Source organism: Danio rerio, chromosome 4, assembly GCF_049306965.1.
Source record: "Danio rerio strain Tuebingen ecotype United States chromosome 4, GRCz12tu, whole genome shotgun sequence".
Lineage (NCBI taxonomy): Eukaryota > Metazoa > Chordata > Actinopteri > Cypriniformes > Danionidae > Danio > Danio rerio.
The window spans coordinates 16403158-16429943 of record NC_133179.1 but is presented as its reverse complement, the minus strand read 5'-3'; the positions used below and the strand labels follow the sequence as shown (position 1 = coordinate 16429943).

General features: G+C 36.4%; 1 protein-coding gene across 13 annotated transcripts; it reads right to left on the bottom strand.

Annotated features, from left to right (window-relative positions):
• Window positions 1-3590: 3590 nt before the first annotated feature.
• On the bottom strand, window positions 3591-26095 carry lrguk (leucine-rich repeats and guanylate kinase domain containing). 13 transcript variants are annotated; one of them, XR_012402023.1, is made up of 21 exons: window positions 25848-26095; window positions 25644-25791; window positions 24549-24630; window positions 24169-24269; window positions 23097-23178; window positions 22421-22545; window positions 19329-19472; window positions 18831-18911; window positions 18651-18737; window positions 18371-18477; window positions 18002-18121; window positions 15454-15550; window positions 14564-14677; window positions 14275-14476; window positions 13964-14080; window positions 12281-12393; window positions 12056-12144; window positions 9988-10104; window positions 7144-7301; window positions 4869-5285; window positions 3591-4322 (listed from the first exon to the last, which is right to left on the bottom strand). XR_012402023.1 is itself a non-coding variant. In XM_073947123.1 (20 exons), the coding sequence occupies exons 2-20, from the start codon at window positions 25708-25710 to the stop codon at window positions 5137-5139; spliced, it is 2220 nt and encodes a 739-aa protein (XP_073803224.1). In that variant the 5' UTR covers window positions 25711-25791; window positions 25848-26095; the 3' UTR covers window positions 3591-5136. The 13 variants fall into 13 exon arrangements, 7 of the variants coding, with proteins under 7 accessions (XP_073803224.1, XP_073803223.1, XP_073803226.1 ...); XR_012402027.1 differs by having other exon boundaries at window positions 4860-5285; window positions 14003-14080; XR_012402024.1 differs by having other exon boundaries at window positions 4860-5285; window positions 24549-24698; window positions 25644-25745.
• Between the last annotated feature and the right edge of the window lie 691 nt (window positions 26096-26786).

The window sequence follows — 26786 nt, the reverse complement described above, 5'->3', positions numbered from 1 at the left end:
GAATCGAACAAAAGGAAAAAGGAATAGTCTCAATGGACAGTGATTTTTATTTAAGACAAATAGTACAAAAGTAGCAAACACATTGCTTTAAACTTTCAATTATCTGAATATATGGCATATGGCTCTTGGGTCAGGAAGTTCTCAGATAACATTATCCTAAAATATTTTTTGATGTGTTTTTTTTTAGGTAAATGTAGGTGTAGGTTATACAGTGCATTGTTAACTGTAAAACTCCTCTATTTAATAAAAAGAAGAAAAAACAAGTTCTGAAAGTGATCAAGCCTCAACCTGGTTATAAAAAGATCCTTATTGATTATTGCTGTAACTCTATATCTAATGCTACTACTACTACAATAAACAATATAAATACCTAGGCACCATTCGTTATGAACATGGCCAACACTAATTTTATCTGTAAAAAGGTAAATCAAAGACTGCTCTAAGGAAGTTTAAGGGACTTCATGTTGATAGGCCTCTTTTTAGGACATTTTATTCTTCTTTTATTGAGTCTACTTTTGCAGTAATATGCTGGTATGGTAATTTGAGAGAGACAAGTGAAAACAGACTTTGAAAAATTGTTCATCAATCTCAAAAGATTTTGGGCACAAACCTTAATAGTATTGGACAAGTGTATGAGGTGAGAGTCATAAAGAAGGCTATGTCCATTTTAGCAAATGAGAACCACCCACTATTTAAAGTTTTGTCTCTTGCCATCAGGCAGAAGGTATACTTATTCTAGACGGGTAAGGTCCAACAGACCTGTATTTATTTGTTCCAACTACAGTTGGGTTACTTAACAAGCTTTACGTTTTTTTTAATGATTAATTTTATTGTTTATTGTTATTTTTATGTTGAGTGTGACTTGTTGCTGTTAACTGCGGCTATTGCTGTAAACCTAATTGCCCTTCAGGGACATTCTAATCTAAAATGTAATGCAAAACATAACGCATTACTCATCATAAAATTAACTAAGTAATGCAACTAGTTACTTTTTTGGGGAGTAACTCAATATTGTAATGCATAACTTGCAAAAGTATAACAAAAATAAATGATTTTTCGATCTTTCTTACTAAACATAAAACAAATAAAGCAAAAATTAGCATTAGCAGTTATATAATATCCCAAGATTAACCAGCCTGATCTCATGAGGAAACCTAAGTATTTTAGGTTTTGCCAGTTTAGTGGCTAATTCGTATGAACTCTTACGAGTTCAGTCGTATGAAATTGTATGATTTTAAAAAGGAGGCGTGGCACCTAACCCCACCACTAAACCCGACCGTCATTGGGTGATGAGCAAATCATACTAAATTGTACGAATTAGATCGTACGAATTCATACAAATTAGCCAATAAATCAAAAAGTTACAAATTGCTGTGAGATTGTGTTGGATCAACATATGTTTTCCAAAAAATATTCTTGCTTCGAACTATTCATGTAAAATCAGCTGACACGACAAAATTCTTGAGATTTTTTTTTTTGGGACAACATAATTGTTTTAAGTTCAATCCACTTTAATTTGTTCACTTGTAATTTGTTGATTTCTGATTTGTGTTGGGAAAACATGAATTAACTGTGTGGAACCCTAAATTGTTTTTGCAGTGTAAAAATGAATGGATGAAATTTATTTTTTAATCTATCCCTCATTTTGGGAAACACGGTGGCTCAGTGGTTAGCACTGTCACCTCACAGCAAGAAGGTTTCTGGTTCGAGTCCCGGCTGGGCCAGTTGGCATTTCTGTGTGAAGTTTGCATGTTCTCCCCGTGTTTGTGTGGGTTTCCTCCGGGTGCTCCGGTTTCCCCCCGACAGTCCAAAGACATGTGGTACAAGTGAATGAGTGTGTCTGAGAGTGTATGGGTGTTTCCCAGTACTGGGTTGCAGCTTGAAGGGCATTCCATGTGTAAAACATATGCTGGATAAGATGGCAGTTCATTCTGCTGTGGCAACCCCTGATGAATAAAGGGACTAAGCTGAATGAAAATGAATAAATGAATCCCTCATTTCAATTCACTTTGGATAAAAGTGTTGGTTAATGATTTTACAAACACGAACAAGCAATCAGCAATACATTTAGTACAGTATGTATTCATCTTTGAAAATAAAGTGTTTTGTTGACTCACAGTGCATAAACTAATACTAACAAGCATAACTTTTGATTTAATAATGTATTCATATTAGTCTCCCTTATCTGACCCATTAACTTCAGGTTTTGGAGTCTCTTCTTATGTTCTGATGAGTTGATTCAGGTGTGTTGGATTAGGGAGGGGTTGTAAATGTTTATCGTTGGTGTGCCTTCAGGAACAGGGATGGGAAACACTGATCTAATGAAACCTCATTTTAAAGCGTGTCAAAAGTGTCTACTTAATAAATAAATAAATGTAAAGCTACATTATTTTTCCCGCTGAACATAATGTGAAAGTGCAATACATTGAATCCAGTCATATCTTCATTCATATACAGTAGTATTAATCTTATTGTATGCTTAGGTCGGTCAGCATCTTCACATTTTCTTAAAGGCTGTTAAACACAGTGTTTGAAAACAGCTGTGCTCATAGTGCAGCATTATAGCCGTAATATCTAGATGAGAGTCGTAAAGCTAGCAAAAGTGTGAAGATTGTCTCTGTAAGCAGGTTTAGCCTGAGGGCTCCACAGCCGTCTTGTCTGAAACTGCCTCTGAATTATGAGATCATTGCAACATCTGCCGGTTCGAGGGACTGACGCTGATGGACAGCCAGGTGTGTGTGTGTGTGTGTGTGTGTACAGATATATGCACACCAGCTTATTACACACTGATGACAAATGAAAGCGGAAATGAAATGCAACTAGTGTCATGAGATACCCGAATAGCTGTCTCAATATATTTACTAGTCAGTGTGTGTGTGTCAGATTGTGTCATGAGATACATTAATTACAGGACAGTCTCTTCAAATCATCCAGGAATGGGGCATGGAAAGGTTCACACTTTGTATTGATGGTTCATGGTGCATGCTGTGCTGTATATATTATGTTGACTTAATTATATGTATTTATGCTAACATATTCTATAATTTATGAATCTAGCAGACACGTTTTGCGATGAATTTAATATACAGTATCAAAAGCTTGGGGTACACGTTATTTATTTTTTAATGTATTTAAACTAAAATAAAAAAATCTCTTAAGTTGAACAAATATAATTTTTTTTTACACATACTTTTACTTGATCCTTATTGAATACAGTATATATATATATATATATATATATATATATATATATATATATATATATATATATATACATATATATATATATATATATATATATATATATATGTATATATATATTGTTTACTTACAGAAATTTACCCTAAAATGACAGACATTAAATGACAGAAATTTACCAGAAATTAAAATTTAAGAATATTTCTGTCATTTAACATCAGTTATTTTATGGTAATTTTCTGTAATTTAACGGCCGTCATTTTATGGGTATTTTTACATGCGGAAAAAAACATTAAAAAAAATATCGAATTTTTTACAGTGTTTATATACAGTGATCCCTCGTTTATCGCGGAGGTTATGTTCTAAAAATAACCCGCGATAGGCAAAGTCCGCAAAGTAGACAGCTTTATTTTTTACAATTATTTTAAATATTTTAAGGCTGTAAAATACCTCATTACACACTTTACACACTTTTTCACATATTTCTCTCTTGTTTAAACACTCTCAAAGTTCAAACTTTCATAGAAAAATAAGCCCAGTATTAAAGAATGAAAGCAAAGATCAAACCCTATAGTCAGGCGCAAACATTCATTGCTGTCAGAAAAAAATTAATAAAGCTTTTTAGCTTTTGTACGGATAATGTTGGCATCCGGCGTAATGTTCTTTTTCCTGCAGTCACTGATCCACGAAGCTAAAGCAGACTCCATCCTTAAAGGGGCTGCACACTGGATGCGCCTCACACATGACAGTAAACACAGACGAGCACATTTGCATGTTATTTAAAATAAAATTATTCAGATGGCGCTCTGTGGCACAACAGAAATATAAAGACTGTTCTAAGCTGTAGCTGGGCACCGCAGACAGTCGCTGACTTGCGACGCTAGTGTGCATACCCTGATAGAAACCTATGTTTGCATGGCACAGTGTATACAGTGTGCAACTCCCTTTACAATGATCTTGCTGCAGACAGTGACAGCCCTTTTTGCATCCTTGTTGGAATTCACAATGCTAGCGATTGAAGATTTATGCTAATTTGGCAAGCTTAAGGCATTTTGTTTTGTACATGAGACACAGAGATTGATTGACAATGGTCTACAGCCAATCAGGACGCAGAACACAATGCGCTATGAAAAAAAAAAAAAAACATGTCAAATTGCACAGAAATAATTCTGTAAAAAAGCGAGACCGCAAAAGTTGAACAGCGTTATAACGAGTGACCACTGTATATGAAGAAAATAATATTTTTATTTAAGTGAACAATAAACTAATCAAAGAATTCAAAGCCAAAAATTCTATTTCACAATTAGGCAATTAATTGGTCAAAAGTGGCAGTACACTTATCTTTTTACAATAAAATGAAAACAATAAAACTGTAAAAATATAAGAATGTACTGCCACTTTGACTAATTATTGCATAATTGTTAAATAAAACAATAAGCTTGTTTAAATTTTTTTATTAATTTATTGCACCCTTAAGTAAAAATATTATTTTCTTGGAACTTGATGGTTCTTTATAAGAACCTAAAAAACTATCACTGTTGATTTTACTTATCTAAATGTCTAAAATAATTCATTCCTTAAAAAAAAAAGAAAAACTTCTGACCCCAAATTTTGGAACAATATCTCAATGTCATTATACTACAACATGAACATTGTAACACCCCTCCTACTTCCAGCATCTAGGGATTGAAGACCTTCTTCAGGCCATTTCCAGAGCTCAGATCTGCTTTCAGCCTCAGATCCCTCCCACTGGAGGACACAGATGAGCGATGAGAATCTCCATATTTTCCAATGGCTGCTTTTGCCTCTCAGCACTAACCACAGCTGTTCTCTTCACTGTCGTTTATTGAATGCCTTGCTTGAAGCTTCAGGGGTTAATTAAACCATTTCTGCCACTAACACTCACATGATGCACTAATACCTCAACCTAGCTGTTAGTTACTGCTTTGAGCCGGAATCATTGGTCTTCCTTCCAGATGGGATGGGTGGCAGGACTGGTTTAACATTAGCACCTGGACGTCCTGGAGAGGAAGGGTGTGTTGGAGAGACACGATCAGAAGCCGGACGAGGAGCATCAGGGGTCAAACCTGAGTCCAAAACAGAGATCAAGCTGAGATATTAAGACCTATTCATTCACACTGAAAACAATAACTATAGAGTCCAATTCAAGGCATGAGAGAGTTGGGTTTATTATAAATGCATAATGCAGTTTTGTCAACCACTTCTTTTAATCAGGATTGTTTCTGATTGGCTTGTTTATAAATAGAGCATTCCTGTAATAAGTGCATTGTGCTGACTATTATAAAGTGGAGAAACTATGACATCACCTTGTAGCCCAATTGGTTCCCTCAATAAAATCTCTATACTGTAGGATTTTCCCATAGGCTTTTCAAAGATTCCAAATAATTAGTTCTGTGTTCAAACGCAGTTGATTAAACCTACACGTTTTGTCCAACCGGATAATCCTCACACAAAAGTACATCTTCTAGCACTTTTGGATATTAAATGCAAACACAAGAGCTGAAAAGCAAACATTAAGCTAAAAACAGACTAGAGTGCCTTTGGGGCGCTCACCTGTGACGTCAGCAGCACCCTGCTACAGACAAATTTTCAAGCTTATTTTTTAGAAATATGGTTCATGACAAAGATTTAATCTCTCAGTTTATTATATTATAATGCACTCTTTATATTATAAACAGATATATGTGCAAAAACACATCAATACAGACCTACGTGTCTTTTGGATAGTTAAAAAAAAAAAAAAAAAATTTTGTTTTGCTTTTCGGTTGTAAAAGCTTCAAAACTGTATACATAAATGTGCTTATAGTATAATAAGACATATTTAAATAAGTTTATGGCACACGACAGAAATGAGGCGTGAGGGACAAGTCTATATGTCTGCAAGTTTCATCATAGACACACAACAAAATTCAATAATCTTTAAAGTGAAAAGCAGCCTATAGAGTCACATATAAATTTTAAGCAGGAGTCTAAATATTGCACATAAGTGTGTTCACTTTTCGAAAAAATAAATTGATCGCGCTAAAATGACAGTTAATATGTAGGTATTTTTACAAATTTATTCACACGTTTGCATTACTGAGAGCAAGAAAGAGACAGGCTGCACTGGTAAGCAGTATCTTCATGATATCATTTAATTAAAATAAATAATCAAATGAATCTGTCTTGACGGTCTTTTATAAGTGAAGGCATTGTCTACACACAATATGAATTCCCAATTAGAAAAATATTACAAACTATAAAATACTATTTATAAAAATACTTAAGTAACAGACGAATCCAAATGCCCAACGCAAGCGGGCTGCGTTCCAGACCGGTTCAGCTCGATGACGTATAATGACATCGCCTGTAGTCCCATTTAACAACTTGATAGCAACCGTCTTTTTAAAGAAGCGTAACTAATTTAAAAAAATCAAGAATGGAAAGTAACTGATGTGTTTTATGTCATAGAATAAAACGTGAAAGTATCATGAGTTCGTGGTAGCCACAAACTTTATTTAATCGATTGAATCATTTAAAAAACGTATTTACTTTGGGATGAGCGAATTGGAGCTGCTAAAATGCAAACTCGCTTCCAGGTTTTTGCATACAAATTGACATCATAGATCCTCCAATCTATTAGAATAAAACTACAATTAATAATTAGACTGATTGATTTGAATTATATTCTAAAAGCAAAAGTGGATCCAAACTACCTAATGAAGTGGGCAGTCACTGTATAATAATTGTGTATGAGCAGCTTTTAAAACATAAATGTATTAAGGTTGTGGGTTCAATCTTAAGAAAACATAACATTTAATAAACCCTTTAATCCAATATAAATAGTTTTTGCATAAAAGTGTCAATCAGAGGAGTAAATATAAACATTAGCAAAAGAAAGTATGAAATGTGTATCTAAAACACAGAGGTACATGAGCTCTTCACCTCTAAGCGAGTCCCGGTCCTGTCCTAACATAGATATATCCAAAGGCTCTATGTTGGGCCCTGACCCAGCGTCTGATCCCCGGGCCGGGCTTTCTGCTGAGAACACCCCCGCTGAGCTCCTCATGGACAGGCCAGAACTGGCACGAGATTCCTCAGAACTGAGAAAGAAAAGAAGAGAAAGAGAGAAATATAGAAAGGTGGAGAGAGTTACGATGTTTAAAGAGTAATTGGCTTAGGATAAGTGACACAATATGCATTATTAATGATAATTCATACATAAGCGTGCATTCATGGGATTATTAGTGCGATGGCGCATGCCAAAACAATCTAAATATATAGAACTGTGAGGCATAACATAACCTGTAAAGTGTGTAAAAATCCAATAAAGGTAGTAGAGGAAATGACATGGTTTCACATGGCTTTCTTCAGCTTCATGGCAGAGTGAATGCAAATTTGTACCACAAGCTCCTTCAACAATATGTGGTTTATTCCCAACCAACTGGAAATGTTAAAACAGTTCTATATGATTGTGTTTACCTTATTCTTTACGTGCAAGCGGGCAGAGCCATTAAAATCTTTTTCTCTAAAGATAACTTCCGGTCTTATTTACTTTCATTAATTTTTAGATGTTAAAGACAGCTTGTTATATTGCTTCATATAGCAAACTGATATTTTCCTATTATATTATTCTACTTTTTGTGTATGAACACATTTGTTTGTAGAACAAGTAGTTTGACTGTTTTTTGCTGTTTATTATTCCTAGTCATTGCTTCCATAGGTAACTGAATCTGAAGTTTTGATGCTGCGTTCACACCAGACGCGGATAAAGCGTCAAGTGCAAGTGATTTACATGTTAAGTCAATGCAAAGACGCGAATAGACATTTTGCAGTATGTTTTGCGTATCAACAGTTCATTGAACTGTGCTCGGCTCAGTCTGAAGCACCATTAAAAGCCTTGATCATTCAGGTCCAGTTTCTGGAGGGGTTGATGAACTCAAAGAGTTGGGTGCACCTCTGAAAGGATCTAGTGGACTCTAGATAAATCTTCGCTGTTTTTCAGCCTTCCTAAAGCACATAAACACAGCTATTCTCTCAATAAAATCCATGTTAGCCATTTAGCGACGAAGATAGAGTCAACGGCCAGACAGATGCCCTGCCCATGACATGAATCTGCATCTATTGTGAAGTTAATTTGCAATTCATGCGCAAATGAAGTGAGTAAACCAAAAATGTTTGCAAATCTATTTACATGCGAATAGTGTGATTTTCGAGTATGCCACATGTGGTGTAAACAGCATAAAACAACCACAAAAATGAATGCACTTTCGCATTACACAATAAGGTCTGTAGTCAAACTCAAATTTGGAAAGTTTTAAGAGTAAAGTTGGTAAAAAATGTTGTAATCTTAATAAATGTTTTTTTTTTTTTTTTTTACTTTAATTTATTTTAGCAGGTTACATGAAGTTGAACTAAACCAAAATCGGAAATATCTGAACCTGATATAAAAATAAAATGTTTAATAAATTTAATTTTATTTACAGTAAATTCATTCATTCATTCATTTTCTTTTCGGCTTAATCCCATTATTAATCTGGGGTCGCCACAGCGGAATGAACCGCCAATTTATCCAGCATATGCTTTACGCAGCGGGTGCCCTTCCAGCCGCAACCCATCACTGGGAAACATCCATACACACTCATACACTATGGACAACTGAGCCTACCTAATTCACTTATATCACGTCTTTAGACTTGTGGGGAAAACCGGAGCACCCGGAGGAAACCTACGAGAACAGGGGGAGAACATGCAAACTCCACACAGAAACGCCAACTGACCCAGCCGGGGCTCGAACCAGCGACCTTCTTGCTGTAAGGCGATTTTGCAACCCACTGTGCCACCGTGCTGCCATTTAAATTAATCTTAAATAGATTTTTTTTTTTTTAATAATTTATTTGGTGAACTGTTCTTTTTAACTCTCATGAAGCCACAATCTTCAATTCAGCCAGAGAGAAAAGCCCAATAGCAACAACAATATGGAAATGACATATTCTCTATAGGAATCCCACAATTTAAACCCACACTCGCATATCAGCACTAAATAAACAAGTGTCTCAAGACACCCATTAAAAACAGGTTTTAATAACTTTTGATTGGCACCAGATTTGCCAGCGGTCTCTCCGCAGATATCCCATGATTCCAAATCCTGCATTTTTCAACAGAATCAATAAAGACCACAGTAACATTCATAACTAAATTGCGAAGAAACAAACTCCTTGCGCATATTGCTTTTTTCCCGGCGGAGAAGAAACAAAAAGTCACTGTATAACATAATTTGGACCAGCACATTAGTTTTGTCATTTTTTTTCTCCTAGCTAATAAGCAAACGCCGGCACACCACGCAGTCCGAGCGGCTCTGTAAGTCTCCCAGGATTCCTCTTAATGAGCTAAATTACACTGTATTTAAATATCTTGGGGACATGCATATTTCACAGGAGTAGTCTTGTATTTCCTTGCCTGTTTAGAGTCCCCGAGCTCACACACAGGAGAGACAAAAGCACCGATAGTCATAAATCTGCATTTACGTGCACCAACACATACATCTTCCAGATGGCCTGAGGCACATCAGCTACCTGAATGCTTTAACTTTGAGCTGGGGATGAAAACTTTGATATTTGAGCCTGGATGTGTGTAAAAATGGAGATGGAGGTTATAAACGGAGGCTGCAAGATTAAACACGTCCCGGGAAATGATGTACAGGAGGAAAGGACTTTGGGGAAAGGTTAATTGTTTTGTTGCTCTGGGGTCAGAGGTCGGGGTGAAAATGTGAAGGTGTGTGTGGTGTACCTGCTGTCCTCGCTGAGGTTGGGGGCGCTGAGGCCAGCGGGACGCACTGGGGAGGATGAAGGGCCGGCTGGGGGATGGGACTGAGAGGCTAATGATGATGGAGCTGCTGGTACACTTCTGTGACACATAAACACACATGGATAGTGTAAACATTATATATACAATGGCCTGTGGTGGTGGTTTCTGCTGAGGAGAAAATATTTGGTGTTTTACACAACAATAATAGGTTGCTACTAATCCAGTGCAGTCAAAAGAGAGTAACTAAAACTAAATGGCTAAGTACAGTAGTGTATTATTAACAAAAATCATGCAGCACTATAGTCAATATTATTAATAATATTATTAGCTTAATAATATTATTAGCTGCGCACCGATGGATGCGCTCTTCAGTGTTCGGATTTTCAGCAATGAAAATTAAACCACACTGAACTTCGACTCTGAAAAGTGGACTGACGCAGTTTCAATTTAATTGAACTTCCATGTTAAGCTGCTTTGACACAATCTATGTGGTAGACGCGCTAGAGAAACAAACATGTATTGATTAAAATATTTTTTAAATGGTTTTAAATTCTTTTGTTCTCAAAATATTGCACAACAGTGATTTTGTTCAGTATTGTTAAATATAATAACTTATTTAAAGAAGTCATAACTCCAGTATTCAGTGTCACATAATCAATAAGAAGTCATTTAATACAGTATGCTTATTTCTTTTTATTATCAAGGTTGAAAAGCTACGAAGCCCTAAAGTGACCCGTCCAAAATAAGAAACCTATAATAATAAAGACTTTTGCGTCTTTAGCTGCTTAATTTCTTTGTGGAGTCAAACAATTTTCTTTTGAAGCGTATTTAATGAACAAAGTTAATTTAACCTCCTAGGGCTTTAGTGGCCACATGCGTGGACAGCACATTTGAGCTCTTGAGTGGCTATTTAAAATACTTTGAATGTTTTATATCTTGTTACAGACATACAGTGTCACCCTGCAACTGTTTTGCAGCATATGAAATGTCCCAAACACTATTTTTAACTGTCCAAAATGGAGAAACAATGTTGTTTTTAAAATCTGCATTACAAAAAAGTCATAAAAGTCAAAGTTTTTTTATTCGAACCACGAGTCAACATATACGGACATTATTTTTTCTAAAAGTACATCATATCAAAAGATGATACTTAGGCTTTTATTTTAATTAGGTTCCAATAAGCCTAAATAGCAAAGAGAAATAAAAAATGCGTGTAAAAAACACCCTGGGCCTTAAGAGGTTAAAATGTTAAATTCTACATCGTACATTAGGACTGTATTAAATGCCTAATCTATATTCTATTTTAGGTAACATTTTATTTTGATGGTCCATTTGAGTATTAGTAGACTGTCTGCTTAATATCTGTTGATACTGCTCCTTCAACAGACATTTAACTATAGGAAACTTAGCAAGTACATGTCAACTTCAATGTAACAAAATAAAGTGTGACCTAATTGTATATTATTTTTAAAGTTTATTAAAGTACTTCATAAAGTGTTGTTTTAGTTTTGAGATACTGTAGTAGTTTACATATTCCAATATAGTGTATACTGGAAACAGTTGATTTTATATTATTATTATTTTCCAATTTGAAAAATTTGAGTAAGGTTACATAGTAAATTACTACTTAATACATAGATAAAACAATGTACTTTAAGGGATTTTAGCAAACTGCATAAAGTTTAACTAAATCAAAATGAGAAATATATGAACCACAAATAGAAATGTAACGTTTCTTTTTTTTCAGTTCATGTTGGGTTTATTTCCAGTAACAAATATAGTTTTATTTTTATGGTTTTAGTTAACTAAGACACTCCATTATCAGCTTTGCTATATGCTAACGCAAAATCATTACGATGCAGAGTTGTTGCCTATGAAATGTGTTCAAAATCAGGCACATTTTAGGTTTCATTTGAGTTATCATGATGGTTTAGAATGGAAAGCAAGGCAACACACTAGATTTGGACCTAACATATGTTTCAGGATTAGAACAGCAGTCTTCTTTTCCATTTATTAGTCAATCTTTGTTTAATATTGAATGTTTTTTCACCTTTGAAACAGTTCAGCATAAGCACCGGGGCTCTTCCCGCTCAAAGCTTCCCGAATCTGCTGCAGGCGTCTGTGATTAGAAGCCATTTCCTATGAAGTTCACAGAAATATTGTGCTCACTCACATGTGACTGTTCTCTTCATCCTTATCTCCCTGCCTTGTGGATCATATCAGGAAAATAATTAAGTAAACACAAGAATCAATAACACTGGACACTGTCACTTACTGTCCGCTGAGGGGTCATATTGGCCTGGATTTTTTTCTGGTAATTTCTGCTGTAGGAGTCCATGAGGTCGGTAGACTCTGTTGCACTGGCTGCCGGTAACTCACCAGTTGTGTCTACAGAGGGGTTATACAGTAGTTAGGGCACTCAGCCATCATGAACATCTGCTGTGAAACACCACTGCCTCATATTGAAGACAATATTTTACGATTATATGCGGTAACACTTTACTATAAGGTTTATTAGTTAATGTTAATTAATCCATTAACTAACACGAACAAACAATGAACAATACATTTACTATTGTATTTGTTCATGTTAGTTAACGTTAGTTAATGAAAATACAGCAGTTCATTGTTAGTTCATGTTAACTCATGGTCCATTAACTAATGTTAACAAGCATGGACTTGGATGTTAATAATGCATTAGTAAATGTTCAATTATGATTAATAAATGATGTACATGTGTTGTTCATGATTAGTTCATGTTAGTAAATGCATTAACTAATGAACCTTATTGTAAAGTGTTACCTTATATGGTTTATAATGAGAGTTTTGTAGACTTAAGTCCATGTTAAGGCAAAAATGGCAGAATTATTAGCCCCCCTTTGATTTTTTAAAAAATATTTCCCAAATTATATTTAAGACAGCAAGGAAGTTTTCACAGTGTGTCTGATAATACTTTTTCTTCTGGAGAAAGTATTATTTGTTTGATTTCGGCTAGAAGAGAAGCAGTTTTTGATTTTTTTATAAACCATTTTAAGATCAATATTATTAGCTCCTTTAAGCTATATACTTTTTCAATGGTCTACAGAACAAACCATCGTTATACAACAACTTGCCTAATCACCCTAACCTGCCTAGTTAACCCAATTAACCTAGTTACGCCTTTAAATGTAACTTTAGGCTGTATAGAAGTGTCTTGAAAGATATCTAGTCAAATATTATTTACTGTCATTATGGCAAAGATAAAATAAATCAGTTATTAGAAATGAGTTATTAAAACTATTATGTTTAGAAATGTGTTGAGAAAATCTCTCTGTTAAACAGAAATAAACAGAGGGGCTAATAATTCAGGGGGGTTAATTATTCTGACTTCAACAATATATCTTAAAACTAAAGCAAATAAATTAATAAATATATAGGATAGATACATAGATACTTACTTTTTCTAAAGGCTGAAACAAACAAACAAACAAACAAACAAACAAACTAACTAACTAACTAACTAACTAAATATATTAATACATTTATAAAGGCAAAAATGTATAAAATGACAAATTAAACACCTAAATGTATCAATAAATAACTAAATTTAATTAATTCATGGTTTCAAAACATTGAATAAATAAATATTAAATAAATAAAATACATGTAAAACCTAAAAAAATAAAAACACAAAACAAAAAATAAAAATAAAAAACAAACAAAACTGACTAACATTTTCAATAAATAATATTATTTATACAAATAAATAATAAATACATGATTTTTAAAAATCAAAAACTAAATCTCAAATAAATAAATAAACAAAAAGAAACATTTGTTTTGTGCTTTTTGTTGTTTAATATATATTTTCAAATTCTTTAACAGCTGTAAAATATCTTCATTTGGAAGAAATTGATGTTTGTCATTCATTTCCATTGAGGTTTTACATGAAAAGCGAAGAGGGAGTGTGAAAGCTCACTGGTGGAGGTGTTGTCAGGTGTGATTGAGCTGCTGTCACCTCCTCCACTGTGCTCCTCCAGGCCCAAATACTCCTTCACCAGCTGTTTTAGACTCCGGTAGGCCTCAGCACGATCGTCTGAGTAGCACAATAGAACAAGCGTCAAGAAACAACCTAAATTCATTTAGAAGAATATCCCTTTTAACCAATTAAAAGTTGCTTAAATGTCACTTAGGGTGTTTTAAGGGTAATTCACAAAGGCCGTTAAAAAGTATAATCTCATAGGCAAACAAAGCCTAATTGACCTTAAAAGCTTAATAAATGTTTGTTACCGCAAGGGATGATGCTATCAAAGAAGCCAGGCCTTTCTCTGTTGATCCTGGCATACAAATCAATACGGGACACTGCCGTTTCCATCTGAGCGTTGCTATAGAATCCTCTCGCTTTCAGAAAGAGGACGTAATTATCAACAACGCTGGGAATCAGCAAGACGTAACGGGGCTCAAAATACGAGTTCTTCAAGCTGAACACTCCCTGGTGTAGAAGCAAACACAAGAAATGTCCGGTATAATTCACAGCTTATTCAGTTGGATCAATGCATGCTAACATGGTGGAACATACCTCCAGCTCCATGTGCACACAGCAGGCCAGACCTTCACGAGCCACACGCTCAATAGATTCCCTAGACAGACCATACCAATGTCCACCGTACTGCATCGTCTGGATGAACTGACCCTGAGGGTGAGAGTTTACAGTAAAACCAAAAGACAAGACACTGTAAATGAATGCATGACCGGCACAGAGCTCAAATTCATCTTCCAAATGGGCGCCGTCATGGATGCTTCATTGCGCAATGACCCGAAGTCTCGACCTTTTGGGTTGAAAAGGAACATCGTTCTTCTCCCACAGACAAACCTTTGACCCCTCTGTCCAGCTGCACCTGGGTCCACTTAGCCGAAAGTCCCTTCTGGTCAATTCTCAAACACATGTTTCTACATCTTTGCCTTCAAAACAGGAGTACTGAGCTCTAATCCTACCCTCTATTTGCTTTAAAGGAGCGTTTGCTCCAGCAGAAGGCCGACACACATCTGTGCTGCTGTGATACTGGTAGGAAAGGTTGGTCTGTAAAACTTGACTTCCTCTGCGCTGGCGGCATACGGTTATAATCACACATCAAAAGGCTTCCTTCCAGCCTCTATCAATCAATAACTCTGGACTTATACAGCAACATTTAAGAGCTAAACGAGATAGCGGCGGCACAGGCTACTGTAGGTGTGCGCTCTCTCTCTCTGAAGCACCTGAGGGGCCCGGGGAAAAGGAGAAACTAGGGCGAATTCTTTCCCCTCTTCACATTTTTTTTGGCATGTCATTGCTTTATAGACCAATATGGCCTGGGGGAGTCTGTTATCGCAGATGAATGGGCATAAAACTGTGACACAAGAATCTAAATGCAGCGCAGGGTTAGGGGTAAAACCCTGAAGAAGTGGAGCAGAACATGATCAAGATTTTACCATTTGAATCATGTTGTGAAATTCTTCCTCAGTGACAAAGTGATAGTCAAGTCCATCCTCTTCGCCAAAATAGGGCCCCCTGGTGGTGTGGCAGGCACTAAAACAAACCAAACCAAACAAAATCATTTTAATTTCACCAATACATACTTTTAAAAAGGGATTTAAGAAATATATGCTTTTTAAAATATTGTTAACTACAAAAACGTGATTTTGTGAAATTGTGCATACGCGTATACATAGATATACACACTAGATATCACACATGGACCCTGAGTATGCGTCAAGAGCGCTGCCACGTTTGTACAGTGCTCCCAGGACAAATGTCATTCAACTACACTAGTCAATTGGAGATGCTGGACTTAAGCACTGTGTACGAGTGTAGTAACAGGCAAACAAAGAATACAAAGCATAGAGGCAGAACATTTCATAGGTAAGATTTCGTTTTTTATGTTTTTGTATGCAACGTTAGCTAGCTAGGAAAGCAGCACCAACTTGCACTAAACACTAGGCTTATGCTAGTTTGGTCGAATAAAATCAGCAAATAATGTAAATGAAATATGACCTCAAGATGCTGTGGCTAGAAACTTGTATTATTGTAGGCTAAGAGAACGAGTCGTTCGTAACAGGGATTCATTCACAAACGAATCACTCACTCCGTTAGAATGAGAAGTGTAAGCAGGAGAATGGGTGTGCTTCAGGACACGGATTAGATTTAATTTAACAGGTAGGGAAATAATACATTTCCATACACACAAACACACACTCTTTGTCGGCAATGCGAGTGCGATCACTTATCCACTGATGTAGAAAAGTGATGTAAAATAATAATTTTCGTAATTTAAATAAATATTTGCATACTGTCCACTGGGAAAACTCCAGATCATAGATATATGTATAAATGCTTACATATCTATGGCTCCGGATGGCCAGCCCTCCACTACACCTTGATGCCACATTCATTTAAAAGGAGCGCTACCCTGTACTAAAATGGCAGCTCTATTGACATATTCCTTCCAATAGACACCAATAGTGTGGGTGACATCTAATGTAAATATCTAAGATCCTTATAGGCATGCACAAGTATATGACAAACAAAAATGGTGGATTATAGGACTTAATGTGCATGAGCAGGTGTTTAGTATTATATTTTACATTACTATAGCACTGTCACAATCTATTTGTTTGATATATTAAAAATAATCATAGTCAGTCAATAATAATAACTCTATTGTTCATAATCAGTATACATACAAACTACAAAAACTATTCACTTTATGGGATGGAAAATTTCAGCCTTTTTTCATTTTCACAATATTGTGCAGTCTAAGATAGACATAATCACATCCTATAATTACATTTATACAACAGTTCTGTCTGGTTCTTGAATCTCACGGGTTGATGGCCGTGCAATATTCTGCAAATAACTGCACCCGTCCAGCCTCTTCACCCTTCTGTATTACTCCGCCCTCATACAGCAAAGACACTCTACAGTTTGACAAATATTGCTGCTGTTGGACAACATTATGCACTTTTGATGCTTTTTTAGTCAAGAATGTAGTTCTGTAGTAACTATGCAGTTTATTTATAAGGATAATGCCTATTTTAAAATATTTATGATTTCTGAGAAACAGTCTGCGGCTATTAACCTGTCATTAAGCAGATTAAAGACGGTTGACGTTGTCCATTCACAAGATGGCTACCGAGACCACATAGTAAGCCTTTAGAGGAGGAAAAAATACAGCGTAATTTTGAACTACAGCTGATCAAATCATTATAAAACTGTGACTTATACACGTAAGTGACTTTCTAAGTCGATCTCTCTCTTTTGTATGATGTACTGCTGTATTTATACCATAGAAATTGTAGTGTGTTGAGTGTGAGATAGGACTCTCATATTAGGAATGTATGTATTTTTTGTTTTCCACTTTTTGGTTGGCCATCTGTTTCTAATGAGTTTCCTGTTTTCGCCACTGCAGACTAGTTCAGTAAACAAAAAGAAAGAAGAAATGTCGGCATGTGTTAGGGTTTTTCCTTATCACAAACACAACAGTGATTTGGTAGTGTTTGAGTTGCTTTGGGTTTTTCAGGGTTAATTATTGTGATCTCCCATTTGCAACAGAGACATTACGCTAGAGAATCATTCTAATACTAGCTCTAAAGTGACGTGTGAAGTAGCAACGGTTTCTGCTGTTCTATCATCAGCTGAGGATGTGAATAAATAGCGGAAGAAAGTCGACTCCCAAAAGACTCCCAGAGTTTAATTTTCCTTTTTATATACTTGATGATGCTGTCGAACTGTTGCATAAATGCAATATCACACTCTTAGCAGTGCGATGTGGCTGTACTGTATATCGTCACTAAGGGACAGTAAGGCCTAACGCACGCCTCCCACCAGTGCCGATTTACAGCCACATGGCACTGCTACTCGTTTAATACTGCTCATTTATAATTATAGGATGTTAATATATTATTATAGGATTAATTTAATAATATTCCTACAGTAATATTTCATTAGATTGTTTAAACTGTGCTCCAAATAGACACTTACCCATAAGCAAAATAGTCACTAAATTCCTGGCACAGCTTGTGAGCGAGTTCCCTCTTCCCGCATGCCTGTGGGCCAGTGAGCACCAGCATGGGGTAAGGAGCATCCAGACTGGGGAGTGTACTTGTGGAACAACATGCAAAAATTCAGATTAGCTGGTGCTGTTGTTGTGAATAGCGCTACTGAACTTCCTGTTAGTTCAAGCATGTGGTTTATAACCGACTGTGTGACTTCAAATAGCTTCCCTACACAGATACGAATTCATTTTAGCTCAGATATGAGCACTGTGAGGGGTTCACAGGGCTCTCTGCTTGAAGGAAATGCTCTTTGTGGACTAGACAGGGCGAGAAAATGAAGATCGAAGAGTCACACCTGTCAAAAATAACCTGTGGTTGCATGAGCTGGTACACCAAGTGGGTCATGTGGTCTCTGGCTGCGACCACCTCAAGAGGAGGGTCGTACTTGTTCACAGCAGCCACCTGAAAATGAAAAACAACACTCTAACCCTGCCACAATCATTCAAAAATGTGCTTTATTTAAAGACTTTTTTCCTAGTTATTCTTTGAACCTTGAGCTCTGGACTCCAACCAGTCGGCAAATGCTATTCAAAATGCTTCAACCTTACACATAACAAAGCAATCATTAATTTTACCTTCTCTTCAGCAGTTACAGTCTGTTTGTCAAGGAGTATGAGGTGCTGGAGGAGGAAGATGACAGCTATCCTATAATCATCATGGTCCTGCAAGAAAGCAATTGGCATGAAGTACCAGGTAATGACTTTAAGCTCAGTGTCACCTGTGCTGTGTTGCTAGGACTATTATGGTGGCCTCACCTGCACTGGGTTTTTCAGGAGATTTATTTCCCTCAACAAAATAAGGTCATGCAAATGTGCAGCCTCCTTTATTTCGGTGATCTGATATAACAGGGGCAAAAAGAACAAAAAAAATTTGATTTTGAATAATTTGGTAAGGGAAATATCTAGCACACACTCAGAAACAAAGGGACAAAACTGAAAATGGGGCAGTACCTTCTTTAAAAAATTCACCCTTGAAACAGTGATATTAGAACATAAATAATACACATTAGTGAACATTTACACTATTATTTCTAGCCCTAATAAGTGGATATTAGTACTAAATAAAAACTACTTTGAATCTTAAAGTTTGATAAGGTAAAAAGTTAGCACCCTAGTATCTGCAGTACACCAAAAAGGTAAAACTTTGCTGTAATTTAACATTTTAGGTCTTCTTAACCATTTTAGCTTGGTTTGTTATGCTCTGAGGTAAAACATTAGATGGATTTGCATAATATTATATGACAGCTCCTTGACCAGATTGCTCTCAAGGTTGACTGTTCCCAGGAAACGGAGGTTCTGGAGACCCGTGAGGCTTTGAATCCGGTTACAGGACAAATCCAGAACTTGCAGGTTGTGGAGAGTCTGGAGGTTTTCAATTTTGTTGATCATATTTCCCGCCTGAAAACACACATATGTGATAGTTATTACAGTGAGGTATAGAACAGAAACTAAAATACAGCAGGCATGCTCTGCGCAGTCATGCACCTTTCCTCTCTGGCTGTGACTGCGTGATTGACAGGTGAGCTCAGTTAATTTGAGGCTGATGGGTAGGGACTGACAGGTGAACATCTGGTAAGATGTAGCCAGTGCATATCAATGAACCTGAGGTTTTCTGTACACCCGTCTAGCCCTTACAGGTTACAAATCTGGGTATGAACATTTTGGTCAAGGACGTTATGGGCATTATGAACATTATGAACCTAATTTTTGTAAAATTTGCAATGCAGCATAAAGATACAGTGCTATTTACAGTTACTAAGAGAAGTTTTGCCGGTGAATTCCAGCCATTCCATTAGTAATATGTGATAGTAAGAGTTTGCTATGAGGGTAAAACTGTTCCTATTTACTGTATAGGCACCATCCTGCAGATTTCAGTTGCTACCCATATCAAACACACCTGAGCCCACTAATTAGGACCTGAACACCACGTGATAATTACAGGCAGGTGTGTTTGATATGGGTTGCAACTGAAATCTGCAGGAAGGTGGCTCTCCCGGGGACAGGGTTGGCCACCCCTGCTGTATAGTATAGATTTTGCTCATTTTTAAGATGAAATGCACATGCCAAATGCATGTTTAAAAACTGCCTCCAATGGCAGTTGATAAACAGACCAGAAAGGCCTAATGGACTGGCAAGGTGCCTACAAATAATCACCAGATTATAGCATGTCATTTCTCACACAATATATCACTGACTAACCACCGATTTAGAATGTTCAGCTGCTCAAAATAAGCTCCAACAACTGACAGTATACAAAAAAAAAAAAACATTGGATAAAAATCATATGAGGTATCTGTTGCCTGATGTCAGTGTGTTGTCAAAATGAACTATATAATTGGAACCTCTTTTTTTTTAGCAATACTAGTGGCAAGAAAATTGTTGCTCATGCTACTATGTATTCAAAGTCTACAGCAGTGGTTCAAATCTATGTTGCCTGAGCAAACATTTAAGAGTACTTCAAGAGCACTTAAAATAGTTTTTATATTAAACATATTTCAAATTGTTTAGTTACTAATGATAATAATAATAATAATTATTAATAATTCCTTACATTTATGAAGCGCTTTACTAGACACTCAAAGCGATTTACACACTGGGGGAATCTTCTCATCTACCACCAGTGTGTGTAGCATCCACCTAGATGATGCAACGGCAGTCGTAATGCGCACAGACCGCACACCAGCTGATTGATGGAGAGGAGACAGAGTGAGGACGCCAATTATGATATGGGGATGGTTAGGAGGCCATGATGGGCCAGGGAGCAAATTTAGCCAGTATGCGGGGTTAAACCCCTACTTTTTTTCAAAGGACATCCTGGGGTTTTTAATGACCACAGAGAGTCAGCACCTCGGTTTAACGTCTCATCCGAAAGATGGCGCTCAATGAGCCGTATAGAGTCCCCTTCACTATACTGGGGTGTTAGGACCCACACAAACCGCAGGCTGAGCGCCCCCTGCTGGCCTCACTAACACCACTTCCGGCAGCAACCTAGCTTTCCCATGCACTTTCCCGGGCGCAGTCCTGCTTAGCTTCAGTAGGAGACCTTCATTGAATATATAGTTTATTCCTAGTCATGAAAAGTTATTAAATGGGGTTTAAATATAGAAGCTTGAGATATACTGATCTGTAGAATTTAATTCATAGACAGCCTAGGAAGTCAATGGAGGTCTTGTTTTTTATACTTCGTTTCAAGCATTTCACACATTGGCAATAAGAGGGTCCAACATCTGAACCACAAGCATCAAAATCTTAATAGTCATTTTGTATGCACATTCCACAGCTTTCATCACATTACAGCCAAACTAGCTGACCAACACAAAAATTAAAAGCGGTCGACCCAAACACTAATATGAGGGCTAGAAAGATTCAAGCCTTGGCCTCACAATAACCCCATGCCTGGCACCGAACAGCAGGGGCCGATGACCATGAGGAGCTCTGGAAGCTCCAGATCCAAAGTGTGATGGGTGTGAGAGGAACAGGCTGACAGGCGCACGCTGTTCAGGGTCTCGGCACAACAGGGGGGCAGACAGGTTCACTGTGTGGGAGGGTGTGTATACTTTTGAACAGGGTCCAGGCTCTCTCACGCCAGCAGCTTGGCCTCATGGGGACGTAGACACCAAAGGACGCAGTGCTGCTGACGATGAAGAATCGCTTTGATAAAGGACAGCGTAAACATCCTTCAGCTGAGTGGCAAAGGTCTGGTGGCACGCTGGCCTGCCATATGGCGGGCTTCAACACCAGGCTTTGTTGTATTTCTGAAAAGACCGGAGCTTAATCATGCATACTGTCTGAAAAACATACAGTTAGGAAGATGGTTTGGGGGGGGGGGGGGGGAAGGGAAGGGTATCAAACGGCGGGACAACATGCCAAAACAAGATGATGTAGTGTTGGCCACACTATAAAAGTGTTGACACAACAACATAATCTGGAAGTGGCTGACAGGTGATGGAGAGAAAAATGTGTCAACAGGTTATGCAGCCTGACGCTAATTAATCCAACAGAGACATGTAAACACTTGGAGGAAAGACAGGAAAGACCTCACATTCCTGCATTCCAATTGCAAATTAAAATTGAGCGTGATTACATTTATTTATCGCCCCATCGTGATGATGAGTCTGTCATATTTTCCCAAACAGAAATTAACATTTTTAGAGTTACATATTCAGCGGCCGTCCTTCCCTTGCAATTTCCCACCCCCAAACACACATTAATTAATCTGCAAACCAGCTTTTAAGAAGTAAATACCTTACAAATACACTCGTGGTTTAAACCTCTTTGGACTTCTTAATCATCAGGAATAAATGTATCAAATAGGTGTTGTAGTTAAAAATGTGTGTGTGTGGTACCAGGCAGAGCTCTCTGAGGGGCAGATGGTCCAGACCCCTAATGCGGGAGATGTTGTTGTGGGCCAGGCTGAGGTGTGAGAGCCTTTTGCACTTTTCCAGTCCCCTGATGACACTGAATGAATTATCTGAACAGCAAGAAATGGTCAAAGAATGTTTTACTTGTTGTTGCGCCACCCCATTTACACCTGGTTTTGACATGCTTTTTTTAACACTAAATACAATTGGGTCAAAAACATTTTAAGCTTGTCATCTTTCAATTACTTCCAGGAGTAGTCAAAAATGTTTTGAAGTGTAAAGACTCATATGGCCAAATGAGTTCAAACAACCACAAAAAGCAATTACATTGAGTTACATTGTACTAAAGCACGGTGATAATGATGGAAATCATAGCTGCCAAACACATAAGAGTACCTTTCATTCCTAATAACAAACTTAGAGGGAAGAATCTCAATTTATCAGCAGCATTCAGTGCAAGCTACTTACAAAATGCTCTTTCTGTTAACTCAACCAATATGCTTCAATATTGTATGTTAGACCCAGTTTTAATAATTCATTCAATTCCTGATAGATAAAATCAAGCGCTATCCTATTTTATTTTCACACTGAATTTACTATTTTACACGGAAAATGTATTACTGAAGCAATGTGTCATGCTTTGCGGTGTGTAAAAGGATACGGTCAAGAATCAGTTTGGTCAAAGAGGAATATGCAGAAAGATCTTTCATTGCTGTCATCTGGTTGTGCGAGAAATTCACCTCCTACATTTAAAAAAATAAAATAAATATCACAGAATCAAATTTAATCATGATGAACTTTCACAATTGATACCTGTTAATGATGTAAATCTATGACAGAAATAAATAAAAGATAAAATGAAGATAATTTACCGTACATTTTTTTAAGTGAATATCATTGGATTTTGGACTTCAAAATTTCATTTAATTTAATGTTTGCTTGAAATTTCTTTGAAGTTGCAAAAAATCTCTAAAGGAAAATTGTTTCTTAAACAGCTTTCTCCGGCCCCATTTTAACTTTAAAAATGTGGAAAGCATTTTTAGGGGGCATTTACATCAAACTATTTTCAACTAACAAATGAAAACTGAAAAATGTAATGGGTCTTGGCCATATATTTTACAAATGCAAACTTTTTTGAAAACAATCTCTGTGTATACAGGGTTTAAAAGTCAAATTTAAGACCTTTTTAAAAATATTATGAATTAAATTTCTGATTTACACAGGTCTAAAAGTGAAGGATTTTTTTTTTCTTATGTGCCGGGTGGGGTAGATGGAAAATAATATTACTTGCCTCATCAAAAAATTCCTAGCCACATATTTTAAATTATGTATCATTCATGTAACTAAGCTATATACATGCTCTTTTTATTTTCAACACAACTTTTCTTAAAAACTATAATAAACTAAACGTATGCACAACAGTCTGTCCAAGAGTTTTGTTAAAGGTTTTATTGAGATGTATTGTTGGTGATTGGATGTATGTTGGCTTGATTGTGAAGCTTTACATGGACATCACAGAAAAATTAAGACCTGTTTAAAATGATTTAAGACCTACAACACAAACTTTCAGTGAATTTTAGACTTTATAGAGCCTAAAATGTAGATTCTGAAATAGTTTTTGATACACAAAGTACAAAATAATGTCACAATTAAGCTATTCTTCATGAGTATTGCATAAGAGAGCTGAATCGCGCATGACATTACATCATCCGCTTGAAACTTAACTGAATCACCTTGAGATTTTTGGGTGGTTGGAATCCGAAGAAATCAGTGAGTTGGTTGTGGGAAGCATCCAGGGTGATGAGGTATGGCATGTGACTTACACACGATAGATCTACCAGTCACAAAACATTAGGCAGAAAGAGCAGGAGAAAGATGGATGACAAGCATCCGCACAGCTGAGATTATTTATCTTACTACCAAGCAACCATGAAGGGCACGGATAGGAACGGTAAAAAAAAAAAAAAATCTGCCAAACATTTTCAACAAGAGGATATTAGAGCAAATATCTACATCAGCAGAAGACAAATATGAGGGGGCCAGAAACATGACAGCAAATTTCATTGCATCGTATAGTTCTCTTGCAGCAAACCTCAAGCTGGTGTAAACCTACCTTTGATTTTATTGTAGGGAAGCTCGAGCTTTTGTAGATAGATGTAATTGCATAAAATGGAGACATTTTTCAAGTCTCGCCCCTGTGGCCAAACACAATCAGAAATTCGGTTAAGGTGCCAATAAAATGTCATCCGGTAAAACCCTGAAACTAGAGGAGAGTATGACGCATTAGAAAAAAGCATGTAAACTAATTTGAAGGCCACTTCTGTTTCTGTCCAGCGAAGTCATGCAACCAAACAATATCAGTGCTTCCAGAAACATATATTAATATTCTACCCCGGAGTGCAGTCGAGTAAGCCTTAGCCTAGGACAATTTGATATGGAAATGATCAAATGCTGCATAGTGATGTAAGTGTGTGTGTGTGTGCGATTGTGGGAAGAGCAAATGTTCCCACAATGACAGTAAAACCACTTACATTGTAGCAAACGGCCTATAGAAAACAGATTAATAAAGACACTTACATCACATCTTAACCAATTTATGACAGTCAAAATAGCTAGATATTACTTTATATGGTTATTGCATAAAAAAGAAAACAACTATTTAAACAAAATTGCCAATATAAATGAATATAATCTAATATGATTATCAGGCATTTTAAAAAAGTAATCCAAACTCCAAAATAATAAATACAAATAAATAAATAAAATATCCTTCAAATCAATCAGCTCAAGTGTATGAGAATATATATATGTGTGTGTGTGTGTGTGTGTGTGTGCGTGTGTGTGTGTGTGTGTGCGTCAATCTACAATATATAGCTAGAAACAAAAATATTTTAGTTATTTTAGTTAGTGGTAAAATGTTATGGGTTGTTTACTGCATGTTAATTGCATACTTATTTACCCACTGAATCACATTTAAACGTTTAAAAGGGACTAAAAAAATGAATGAATAACAACAGCACAAATGATTAACTGGCTTTGTATAGGCTTATATTTGTTTGACCACAGTTTTGGTAAATATTTTTATTAGATCCAAGTATAATTATTATAATATTTAGATCTGAATGTTATTATTAGGCTAAACAGGATACTAATGTAAATCCCACAATGACAGAATGACAGCAGGCATGCATGTGTGTAGCAGACTCACTGGCGCAGAGAGACACAGGTAGGTGTGCTGGAGTCCTGTCGCTGACTGACCCAGACCGGACAGACATTTAAACACCTCATCCTCCGTTAACTCGCCAGCAATCTCCGTTTTTAGGCGTTTAAATAAATAAATCATGAAAATCACAATACTGATCACAAAGTGACGTCAGAGAAAGCTGTAATAAACGAGTAAACAATATGTTACCTCCATTGTTGTGCGTTTTGGTTGTCTGTTGTCTCTATGGTCTCCTGTCTCTAGAGAAAAGCGCTTGTTACAGAGCAAACGGAGAAATCCGACATGCTCACACAAACACCCAAGATGGATTATTTGACATCATTATTGTGAAAGCAACTTCATTTTATTAATAGTAGACGCAAGAAAAGCTAAACCAAAGAGCATAGAATGATTCTAAGCTCTGTGGCCGAACCTGTAAGCACCCACTCTACAAGCGCACCGGTTGCCTGGCAACCGTAAGTAAACTTAAGTACCTGCACATGCGCAAGATTTCAACACTCTATAACAGCATATATGGTATAATAACTATACACAATATTAGTTCATACTATTAAAATAAAAACTGCTCACTAAATAAGACTTGAGGTCTTCTGAAACGTAAAAAAATACGTCTCCATTAGAGCTGTATTTATTATTAGGTTATACATGTATAATATTCATTCATTTCATTTTCGGCTTAGTTGCTTTATTCCCTCGCCCCAGCGGAATGAACCGCCAACTTATCCAATGCGTTTTTACCCTTCCAGTCGCAACCCATCTCTGGGAACATGTTCATTATCTTATTAAAATTTTTAAACGATAAACATAATTAAAAGTAGGCTATATTCACTAATGTTATGCTAATTTTTGCATTGTATTTATACATATATATTAAAATAATATACAAATAAAACAACACACAAATATATTTTAGTGCAGTATATGTATTTATGCACACAAAGAAGGCTTGTGTAGTGTTCATTTTAATAGCAATGAATACAGCACACTTCACATTGATCTATGAATAATGACCTCTTAAATTTAATAATATAATGCAAATTTGTGTTATATCCATATACTTACAGTATTGTAGTATCCATTCTTTTATAATATACAACATACACATTTTTTTAAAAGTATGTCAAATTG